This window comes from Hippocampus bargibanti, linkage group LG15 (genome assembly GCF_051943395.1).
Source record: "Hippocampus bargibanti isolate YZ-2025 linkage group LG15, ASM5194339v1, whole genome shotgun sequence".
Classification (NCBI taxonomy): domain Eukaryota; kingdom Metazoa; phylum Chordata; class Actinopteri; order Syngnathiformes; family Syngnathidae; genus Hippocampus; species Hippocampus bargibanti.
This window is the reverse complement of record NC_142748.1, coordinates 3,684,216-3,696,633: the sequence shown is the minus strand read 5'-3', so window position 1 is coordinate 3,696,633 and position 12,418 is coordinate 3,684,216. Positions and strand designations below refer to the sequence as shown.

The 12,418-nt window shown below is 37.1% G+C and overlaps 2 protein-coding genes across 3 annotated transcripts in view; both read right to left on the bottom strand.

Annotated features, from left to right (window-relative positions):
* Positions 1-466, bottom strand: part of pemt (phosphatidylethanolamine N-methyltransferase) — a 41,606-nt gene extending 41,140 nt beyond the window's left edge. The window contains exon 1 of the mRNA XM_089014693.1: positions 211-466. The gene's annotated coding sequence lies outside the window, so the exon portion shown is untranslated. The remainder of the gene's footprint in view (positions 1-210) is intronic.
* Positions 467-5,179: 4,713 nt separating this feature from the next.
* rab26 (RAB26, member RAS oncogene family) overlaps positions 5,180-12,418 on the bottom strand; it is a 44,149-nt gene continuing 36,910 nt past the window's right edge. For both annotated transcript variants that reach the window (XM_089015431.1, XM_089015432.1), the window contains 4 exons: positions 12,351-12,416; positions 11,360-11,416; positions 8,259-8,335; positions 5,180-6,397 (listed from right to left, as the gene is read on the bottom strand). In XM_089015431.1, the coding sequence (XP_088871557.1) occupies positions 6,295-6,397; positions 8,259-8,335; positions 11,360-11,416; positions 12,351-12,416 (303 nt within the window). In that variant the 3' untranslated portion in view covers positions 5,180-6,294. The remainder of the gene's footprint in view (positions 6,398-8,258; positions 8,336-11,359; positions 11,417-12,350; positions 12,417-12,418) is intronic.

The window sequence follows — 12,418 nt, the reverse complement described above, 5'->3', positions numbered from 1 at the left end:
ACATTTATGTGGTAACACAAAATTAATTTTGTCATAAGACAAAAATAATACTATTCTATGAATGTACTTGTAATGATGTGCACCAAAACAATGAGTTGTGATTGACAGCTTAGTGGGCCACAACCACACTGGTTCAGTCCAATGTGTCCAATGAACAAAAATACATTTGACACCCCCTAGTTCTTTCAGTGAACCGACCGGTCATCTGACCTGCAATGAACTCTCGACCATCCCAGTGTACATCCCATCTTCTGCCCAAAGTCAGTTTGGAGAGGCTCCGTCAACACTCTAGATCCCAATAAGGGCAAAGGCTGGAAGAAACAAATGGATACATTACAATCTATTTACTGATCAAAAACCATTCAATAGCACGAATAATATAATCATGATACATCGGCAGAGTGCATTTTGTGCGGAAAGATATAAACGGACACGTGTACTCCAACCCGACTATTTCCAGAGAAAAATAAACAAAGCGAGCGTGATCGGCCCGTGTGTAATGTGTGCACGTCTGTCATGTCTGGAGTTTGACTCACGACTTGTTGACATTCATCAGCTGAGTGGAAGCGGCTTATCTTAATGAGACTGTGAAGCGGGAAGACGGGATCAGGCTCCATAACAGTACTGATGCGCGCACACACACATAAAAACACAGAGCCACGTGCACCAACGCAAACAGAGTCATTTTCTGTTTCAACCGCAGTACATCATCCATATTACTGTAAGTCAAGCCTGTACAGATAAACAAGTGTACATTAGCGGGCATGCTAATCGATTTATTCGCCCTTGCGCAAACACAAACTGGACGGGATTTGTTTTGAGTCTAAAATTTTACAAAGACTACAATGCTCAGGGTTGTCCCGTTTCGAGCCGTCAGCGTTGATGACAACGGCATCATTTTTCATCCAACCATTGTTTCAAATGTTTACAATCACAAGTTGCCATTTGACTCGCAAAATAGATCAGTATGCATTTAAAATAATGTTATTCGATAAATATTGATTACAATGGTAGACTGTATAATTTTGGCTTCATATGTCCCCAAACCCAATTGAGGAAATTGTCATATTTTCCTGTGTATAAGGCGCACCTAAAAGCCTTGATTTTCTTCAAAAGATGACCCTGCACCTTATACGCCGGTGCACCTTATATGTGAAATATATATTGAGCCACAACTGGTCTTGCTACTAGTGTCAACAGCCACTGACTCAATTTCCCCCTGTAGAAGAAGTCGTGCATAACCCAAGCCTCTACTGTAGCGAAAACCTTTACATTTTTATATATTTATATATATCATATTTAGATTTGTTTTCATTTATTGAAGGTGCACCTTATAGTCCAGTGTGCCTTATATATGGAAAATGTTTGAAAATGCACCATTCTTTGCGGATGCGCCCTATACTTCGGTGCGCCTTACACACCGGAAAATATAGTACTCATTTTTTGCCACTAAAATGTTACGTTTTCAGAGATTTTTTAAATATTTTTATTTGTAAATTGGACCATATGAATTTTAATATGCGTTACAATTTACCACTAAAAAAAAAAAATCCAACTACTGCAAAATCAAACTGTAATTCATTAATTACATGATTATTTTAATGCAAGAAAAACAGGATTAGCTCCATAAAAAAACAGGTGATTCCAAATCACTTTAAAAAATAATCCAGAAAAGTCTTGCTGCCTCTCTAATTTAAATAAAATTAAAATTCCGTGAATAATGATCGACAAATTTGCATGCACTGCTATATTGTGTTTTGTCAAGCATTGATGGTTTCTATAACTGCATTTTTTTTCCATAGAAATCAATTTCAATCATATAAAGGGCAGATAACAAAGAGCAAGCCAAATGAACTCAAGTTGGACTACTTTAGCATTCGGTACTTAGTCTCAGCATACGTGTCATTCCAGAGAGGAAAAAATTAGCAGCATTTGCGCACACCACGCACACATACACGGGCCACATGGTTTTGTTTGGGGTTCCTTGTCAATTTAGTGCAATACAGTGGACTGCTGGGCAACTACTGAAGTATAAGCGTACACATTCCCACTATTGCACACACACAACTTGACCAGCGCAGTGAGGCCACTAGGGTTACGGTGCCCTTACCGAGGTCTAATGAGACGAAGAACAACCCGTGTAACAGATGGTCCTCTGGTCATATGAGGGCCCCTGAAGTCACTCGACTCCATGGAACCTCATCACTATGATTGCCCAGTATTTGCCTATTCACGCCGTATGCACACATACATACACACACGACCTTGTTTGGCACTTGGGTACGTATGCTTCTTCCATCGCTTTCCCTGCGGTCCATGATACGGAGGCTATATACGGGATATTCCTGTGAATATCAATATAAGAGAATACATAAAAAGGCAATGTGGACATTCAGAAAGGGTGGACATTCAGATTTATGACAAATTATTTGGTCTCATTGGTTAAAAAGGGCATATAAAGTGTTAATGAATATGACATTTGAGTGGCTAACTTTCTAAACACTACATTTACAATGACATTTGTCATTTGGCACTTCATGTTTCATGAAACCATTTCAATGAAACGTGGATTGCACTTCAGAAGCACTGTACTTATGCCATATAGTTATAAGTCTACTTGTGGTTCAAAATGAAACAGAAAAAAAAATACTGTTTTGTTTATATGTGCCCAGAAATTAATCAATCCACGTTACCCTAGTCTGAGAAATCGGAAATGGCTGTCTGGACGGCGTAAGGGAGCCGCCGTGTGGAGACAAAAGGCATGACATCCTGTTTGGTTTTGCTATGCCTCCTAAATTAGAAATAAATAGTTATGAGAATGAAAACAAAAAAACTTACATAATCTCACAATGAATAAAATCTAATTAACAGCAGTAGAAATTAACATCATATTTAGGAGTAAGAATGATATAATAAAACGCGAGGCAGCACAGAAATAAGAATTACAAAGTAATGAAGTTAAGTCATGTGTGCTTCCAGCATGGTCCTTATTCTCACTTCTTTTTTTAATAATTATAATTTGTTATAATTAATTCTAAGTGACTTTCACAGTCATTTGGAAAACGAGTCTCAATATGTTTGCCAGACCCAATCCTTATTCCACTACTTAAAAAATTTCCACCACCGACAAAATCGACCCTTAAGATTATCAGTGTCTTCATTAAGAGGCTACCAGAGTATATTAGAGTAACGACACCACCTCTTCAAGATTCGGACTGAAGGTGGATATGCCAATTAGACACTGATATCCAGTCTTGCAGTTTTGTCCAAAACTATTGCAGTGCGCCACTGCCGAATGATTTCCTGGCTACCTCAGACATGGCCCTTTCTTTGTACTTGATCATTTTCCATCTACTGTATTAAAAGAACTACTTGGTATGTTAACTCTCAATTCATTCTTAAAACACAAATATAATATACAATGTAAAGCGGTTCATCTCCAGCCTTCTAAAATATTTCTGGAATTTCTCATCTAAGTACAGTGAGACCTCAACTTACAAACACCTCAACTTACAAACTTTTTGTCTTCCAAACGTCAAATTTCTGAAAATTAAACCTTATAATAAGCACTATTTTCATAATACACACCCACCACGGCTGGCGGAGTGATCTTTGGCGGAAGCACACGACGGAACAGCACCAGAGGTTAAGTTACCAACAGTCCTTATGGAAGGTGACTGTCCTTCCATAAGCCATCAACGACCATCAAAAAGGTAAATAAAACTTTATTTTACAGCACAGTTTATTTCTTTAATTACAGTCCTCATGTAATGCGACTCTCCTTCCAAACAGCAATTCCCTTTGACCTTCGACGTTCAATGCCATTCCATCAAGCCAAAAATGATGTAAATAAAGTGACTTTATGATACAATGCAGTGTATTTCTTTCATTACAATACAGTAGCACATTTATTATACATAGAATAAGGTATGTTGTGTGTAGTTTTAGTTGAAAAGTATATTTTATGGAAACTCAGGAACGGATTATTCCCATTTTAATGGTTTCCTATGGGAATTTGTTTTTTGAGATACACACTCGCCTTACACACTCTGTCTGGGAACCAATTAAGTTCATAAGTTGAGGTCTCACTGTAACTGCAATACCGGACAATTATTTACAAATAACTCAAATTTAGCTGCAGAGCATTTTGAGACACACAACAGTGATTCAAACTATCTAATATACAAATGAATGACATTTGTATTAAACACACACCATTGAACTAATTTTATCTAAAAACATTCAAGCGACGGATCCAAATGGCACAGATGTGGTGCTGCCCAAACGCTCACTTGCAGACAAGTCAAACAAAAAAAAAACACATTTCAAAAAAAATTGACAGGTATTATGAGACACCCTGCTTGCTTATTTACAGTAATATTTTACGAACCTGTCTCTTGTTCTTTCTTTTCTCCATATTGTCTGTCTCGCCAGTGTCTGCATGGCTTTCAGACGTGCATCCAGCGACAGCAATGCTATTTCATCAGGGGGGAAAGAAAATAAATTAGCAGTTATAATACAATGAATAGTTACATTAACTGTGTCTCCGTCATTACTGTAGTCAAAAGTTGTTTTGTTGTTGTTTTCTTCTTCCAGCAAGAATTCTCAAATGGACTGATTTGTGGCCCTTGTTTTAAATTGATGTGTTTCCTAAAATGCTGTGAGGGGGAAAAAGCGTGAGTTTACAGGGAATAAATGACCACCACACCGGGGATTCCGAGCCTCCTGCACACGATACAAAGTATGCAAATACACCAAAAAGGAGATGTTATATAAATACAGTAATATAAACGTTTTCGCTTCATTCCTCCTGCGGTCAGGACGTTCATGTAATGACAATAGACTGCCAGTAGATGGCGGTGCTGGATCACTTGTACCAAAGCCATCATTCTACCTGTACAATGCGGTACCATTGATTTGTCGTAAATTTTGCAAGACATGCGTAATTCTAGGACTGCTCTTAACAAATACACAGAAAATAGTTGTAACAAAACCAGATTACACGAGGTACAATGAAACATCTGTACAAAGAAATGTTCTTTAGTTCCAAGTTCCTCTCACAAGATTAGCTTCGTTCCTATTGCGGTCAGGACGTTCATGTAATGATAACAAACTGCCAGAAGATGGCGGTGCCGGATCACTTGTACCAAAGCTTCATAGAAAGAACTAAAAAATGTCGTCATTGTTCTGTCTTTAATGTAAATACTAAATATAATTTCAATTCAGTTGCAATAGGTGTACGTATTTCAAGTTTACAATAAGGAGATGAGTTGACTGTACAATTGTTGAGTTTCAAAGAAGATCACATACACAATATGGTGGGTTCTACCTGTACAATGCAGTGCCATTAATTTGTCGTCACATTTGCAGGATAGGCGTCATTACAGGACTACTGGTTAACGAATACACAGAAAATAGATATTACAAAACCAGTTTCCACGAGGTACAATGAAACATCTTTACAAAGAAGTGTTCTTTCGTTCCCCGTTCCTCTCACGCGGTTAGCTTCGTTCCGACTGTAGTCGTTCATGTAATGACAACAAACTGCCAGAAGATGGCGGTGCCTGATCACTTGTACCGAAGCTATCTTAGAAAGAACAAAAAATGTCGTCATTGTTCAGTATTTAATAAATATAGTCAATGTAATTTAAATTCAGTTGCAATAGGTGTACGTCTTTAAATTTTACAATAAGCGGATGAGTCGACTTTACATTTGTTGAGTTTCAAAGATGCTCACATACACAATATGGTGGCTTCTACCTGTACAATGCGGTGCCATTAATTTGTCGTCACATTTGCAGGATAGGCGTCATTACAGGACTGCTGCTTAACAATATACACAGAAAATAGTTATTGCAAAACTAGCTAACACGAGGTACAATGAAACATCTGTATAAAGAACTGTATGTCAGTTCTCAGTTCCTCTCATGTGATTAGCATAATGAAAAATCAACTCAAGTACTTTGCATGTCTATTCCAGGACTTTGACGAACTACAAAGCTTCAGTTCACTCAAAAGATTGGAAATGTGCACACTACAGCAAAGAACACATTGATGCTGTGAAGGGGCGAGGGAAGGTGAGACAATTGAACTGTGGAAGTGGCGTGCGTGGATACAAGCCTGCATAAAGTGTAGTACGTAAGCTCAGTTTTACATTCACAGTTGCAGAGGAACATTAAATTTCAGACAATAAACAAACATTTCTCCTCGGGCACGGACTTGAATATTTTATGAGTGTGTACAAGTGTCTCTTACCTTTACACACACACACAAACACACACATGCGCACACAATCTATGAACGGCAGCAACCGGCAGTCCTCATTTCTTTGTTGACGTACTCTTGCAACTGAAACTTGGGCTCATCGGGCTCCTTCATGGTCCTGTGCTTCAGCTCCCTAACAAAGACAGACACAGAAGACGGTTATGTCACAAAATCATTTTTGCCAGATAGGAACGGACCTCATTAGAGTAGAACCAGGGCCTATCCCAGCTGACTTTATGCAAGACTGGTCGCCGGCCATTAGGAGGCCAGTAAACTGCAGTCTGAGTTTATTTGAAAAGCAGCGCCGAGTTTGTTTGTTTATTTTGAAACATCTCCTTATAATTTGACAATATTAAATAACTGGATGGATGACAGTTTAAAAGGGAATGCAAGTACAGTAAAGTCTCGTTATATCGATATTCTCGGGAGTCGGAAAAAATATCGATATAACCGGACTATCGATATATCCGATCCTGCGGCATGTAAATTTTCTCCTTGCGTTCATAGAAATAGTATCGTAATAAGCAGTACTATCGATATAACCAATATCGATATAACGAGACTTTACTGTATTTTTCCCAACTAGTGTATTTTAACCATTTTAAGCACTAATAATGATAACATCACTATCATGAATGTTCTTCCTTGATGGGTCATCCAAGGTGGATGGGTCAATCTACTTCCTATCTTCCTGCACTGGGGGGAAAACGGTGCATTGAATTATCAGAATTTTATTTTGTCAAGTAATTGCACAAAATAAAACAATCTACACCCAGACAATATTTTTTTGTTAGATACAGTAAAGTCTCGTTATATCGATATTCTCGGGAGTCGGAAAAAATATTGATATAACCGGACTATCGATATATCCGATCCTGCGGCATGTAAATTTTCTCCTTGCGTTCATAGAAATAGTATCGTAATAAGCAGTACTATCGATATAACCAATATCGATATAACAAGACTTTACTGTATATGGTTAACTGATTGTGTAGCGCAGGGGTGTCAAAGTCATTTTTTGCCACGGGCCACATTGTAGTCATGGTTTCCTCTCGAGTGCCGTTATGAATTTGGGGAACCCATTAGAATGTTTAAATCCCTTTAAATATTACATATAGAGCACACAGGAAATTAATGAATAACTCGTTTTCAAATCTGAAGTCAAGAATAATGACTTTTATTGTGGTTGACATCCAAAAATATGACATTTTGGCTCAGATTTTAGCAATCATCATGGAATTTAACAAGTTTGATTTGCTTTCGCGGGCCGAAAAAATGATGCGGTGGGCCGGATTTGGCCCGCAGGCCTTGATTTTGACACCTTTGGTGTAGCGGTTCACTTGTTTGACATTGGTGCAGGTGGGACTACTGATCCACTTCCAAATGGAAGTAGCAGTTCCTCCTACCAAAAAATATTCACGATCGTTCACAGGAAATGATAAATTGCCCAAAGATATTGTTTGATTATGCAATCTTTGGCACATAAGATAGATCGATAGTCAGTTGAGCTGATGCGTTTATTGCTCTGACCTTTTCACTTGGCTTTGCATTTATTCTCTCCTGCATTCTTAGCGGTTAAGATGAGGTTTGGGGCACATGGTGACATTTGGTAAGATGAAGGCCAACATCCGTTTAGATTGAAACGCCATTCCGGTTGCTTCTAATTAACGACACGCTCCACCACTACCAATGAAAGAATGTGATGGAGCTGCAGTGTGTGCATACAGGCGCACAATTCGAATTGAATGATAATAGAGCACGCACTAAGCTCATTTCAATATTGCTCGCTGCACCGAGGCAGATAGTACGCATTGCTGCGAAGAGGGAATGGAAAACAAGCCGTCAATGGATACAGAGATCACAAAAAACACTGCTTCGATACTGAAGTGAAACAATTGGAAAAAAGTGAGCATAACTTGAGAAATGAAAACCGTGACATAACCGGAAGGTCAGTTTGGGTGGTTATGGGATGAATTTTGGAAGTTGTAACTCACTTGGCCACAGCGGTGAAGGCCAGCTCAACATTCAGTCCAGATCTGGCGCTGGTCTCCATGAAGGGCACCCCAAACTCCTGCATTAAAATAAAAAAGTCAATCATTCAATAAAAATCATAATAATAATAACAAAAAAAGTACGAAGAAAACAGGGACATAGATGCCAGATATATACTATACAATAGGTTCACAAGTGAGGATATCCCTCAAAGGCATTTATTTATTTGCTAATGTATTTATATATTTATTTATTTGTGTATTTCCAGATTTATTTATTTATTTGGTAATTTATTTGTTCACGTGTCTATTTATTTATTTATTTATTTATTGCTATATTTATTGCTATACTTATTGCTATATTTATTTATTGCTATATTTATTTATTTATTTATTTATTTATTCATTCATTTATTTGTGTATTTCCAAATGTATTTAGTTTTTATTTATTCATTCAGTAATTTATTTATGTATTTATTTATTTGGTTATTTACTTTTGTATTTCTATATCAACTTTTTATTTGGTAATGTATTTGTTTATGTATCTATTTATTTATGTATTGCCGTATTTCTTTATTTTATGTGTGTGTTTCCGTATTTATTTATTATTTATTTATGCTGTACTATATGTATGTATTTATTTACTTGGTAATGTATTTGTTCATCTGTTTATTTGTTCATTTATTTCTGTATTTATTTATGTATTCATTTATTTCTGTATTCATTTTTTTCTGTATTTATTTATTTATTTCTGTATTTATTTCTGTATTTATTTATCTATGTGTTTCCGTATTTATTTATTATTTATTTATGCTGTAATATATTTATGTATTTATTTGGTAATGTATTTGTTTATCTGTTTATTTGTTCATTTATTTCTGTATTTATTTATTTCTGTATTCATTTATTTCTGTATTCATTTATTTCTGTATTCATTTATGTATTTATTTATTTATGTATTTATTTATTTATGTATTTATTTATTTCTGTATTTATTTATTTCTGTATTCATTTATTTCTGTATTCATTTCTGTATTATTTTTTTTCTGTATTTATTTATTTCTGTATTTATGTATTTATTTATTTATTTATTTCTGTATTTATTTATGTGTTTATCTATTTGTTTATCTATTTATTTATTTATGTATGTATGTATGTATTTATTTATTTATTTATTTGGCAATGTATTAGTTCAGTTACCTATTTATTAGTGTGTATCTATTTATCTATTTAGTTATTTTGCTATTTATTTTGCTATTTATCTATTCATCTAGCTATTTATTTGTTTAGCTATTTATTTATTTGTTTGTTGATGTATATATTTATTTGCATCGGCCAAAACTGAACCATTTCTATGGAACCCATCCTCTTAACCGTGATGCAGTCTTTGCGGCTAGGCTCTAAATGACACTTATGTACCCCATCCCCAACCCATATCTTTTAGTTATGCGCCATGAGGGTAACAATTGAACTCAGAGCGACGAGAATGAGAGTGATGACATCAAATGCAACACTCCAGCTCTCAATGCCGAAGAGACCTTTCAACACGAACAAGTGACATAACGGAGGGTGGTGAGAGAATTTTCACAGACTCACTTTTGTTGCCAGTGTTTCAAGATTCACGGCTGTGTGCTTTCATGTCGTCTCATGAAAACTTCAAAAAGACCGTTTTACATAAACATCAAGGGTGTTCTCACTTTTGCGAGTTCCTTTATTTCAGTGCGTGAGCTTGTTTTTTTACAAATGCCAGAGAGGGCTAACATTTCAATGGGTACACTACTTTGCAGCTTTAAAATGATTTTTTTTTTGTTACGATTATAAGTTGAAAGGGCACCAACACGCTCATTGACCACCAGCGAGTCACAAAGGCTAATAACTTTTGGCGCGAGAGCGCAAGCCTTCACAAAAGAGAGATGTGCGGTTGGATATAACGTTTCTGTAAAAAGGTCAGCAACGGTTTTCCATCGATAAACATTTTTTCCTTGACTCCTCCATACCTACAACCGCTTGCTCAATCGAATGGCGGTCAACACAACCTATTATCGAAACACGAAGAAAGAGGGACTGTTTTTCTCCCATGATGACATCATAAACAGAAGGTCATCTGCAACAACAAAAATATGGCCCTTATTCTGTTCCCAAAAAAATAGCAGACAACAACGATGACATGAATAAAGTAGCATAATTAGTTAGCTCGCGGCGGCGCATCTTCAATATTTCTTTCTACTATGGATTGGATTAGATTGGATTAGCCTTTATTAGTCTCGTAGTGAAGAAATTTATATGTACCAGCAGCAAAGTTATGAGAGGAAGACGAAAGGAAAGGAAGAAGTAGAAAAACAAAATACAGAAGCTGCTGTAAAGGCAGCCCCTCTCGTGGCGCCATCTTGAAGTCAAAACAACAAGAACAAAACAAAATAATGTGATTCATTCAAGTCATTCAATCTTCCTGCACCCTGTTTTTTATATGAAGCAGTTCTAGATGAAAGAGGATCAAAGCGTCCTTTTCACCAGTGGCTAAACGACATCATGGTGAAATGCGTACATCTGCTACAAGCTAAATGTTGAAAGCGAACGTCAAGCTGACAAAAACAGACTGTCTCACATCTCCTGTCCTATGTACTGTAAATCCGCTTCAATTCCAAGCCGCGACAGTTCCACATACGCACTAGAGAATACTGAAACAACTCTTGCGATAAGCGTCTTACCGGACAAAAGCACAGACCATCATTCGGATTACTTCCATCTCCCGAATGCCCCCTAAGTTCACGGCCATCTTTTGTGTCTCACATTTAGATTCACTGTGTGTATTCCACCATGACACTCGTCTTCCTTTGTGTCCCTACATTGACAGCTGATGCGCTTCGGTAAACACTCCCCCATACCCACCCGCCCTCCGACTTATGCTCGTGTACACCGCTTGAAGCGTATCTGAATGTAATAGCCTGGAAAATTAAGTCAGCAAAGCCTTCCCGCTTTGCCGATCATCCACGTTAAACAATAACAACACAAAGGGGTGGCCATGAATACGTCAATACATATGCTAATTCAGACAACGTGCAATCGTTAAACGTGTAACCGGTGGGTTTTCGAAGGGCATTTACCTTGGCCAGTTTTTCTCCCTCCTCTCGTTTCACCACCCTGTCATGGTTGGAGTCGGCCTGGGAAACATCTTAGCATGTTTATACTTGCATGGAAACATCTGTATATACAATATAAGATTGTGGCAATATTACACCATCGTTAATGTCACATATATTGACTAATAGAGAAGTTTCTATCTGAACATTTGTCATTTTAAGGCAAACGCCCAACGCTGTGAACAAACTACCACATGATCTGAAGTGCAAATCAATTACAGCGAGACCTCAACTTACGAACACCTCAACTTACAAACTTTTTGTCTTACAAACGTCAAATTTATGAAAATTAAACCTTATAATCAGCACTATTTTCATAATACACACCCACCACGACTGGCGGAGTGATCTTCGGCGGAAGCACACAACCAAACAGCACCAGAGGTTAAGTTACCAACAGTCCTTATGGAAGGTGATTCTCCTTCCATAAGCCATCAACGACCATCAAAAAGGTAAATAAAACTTTCTTTTACAGCACAGTTTATTTCTTTAATTACATTCGTCATTTAATGCACCTCTCTTTCCAAACAGCAATTCCCCTTGACCTTCGACCTCAAACGCCATTCCATCAAGCCATAAATGACCACCACAAATAAAGTGACTTTATGATACAATGCAGTGTATTTCTTTCATTACAATACAATAGCACATTTATTATACATAGAATAAGGTATTTTGTGTGTAGTTTTAAGGCTTATTTAGTTGAAAAGTATATTTTATGGAAACCCGGGAACGGATTATTCCCATTTTAATGGTTTCCTATGGGAAATTTATTTTTGAGATACACACTTTTCGCCTTACACACTCTGTCTGGGAACCAATTAAGTTCGTAAGTTGAGGTCTCACTGTACTTTTTATCAATCAGCGGTGCAACCTCGCCACGTTCTCGTTCGTGACTTGTAGGCCTTTTCTTTCTGATTACCATCTATCAATGGCGTCCATGACGAGATCTCACCTTGTTGTCTAGCAGCATGACGACGACATCCTTCTGGGTGTATTCGTAGATCTCCGTCAACCATGCCT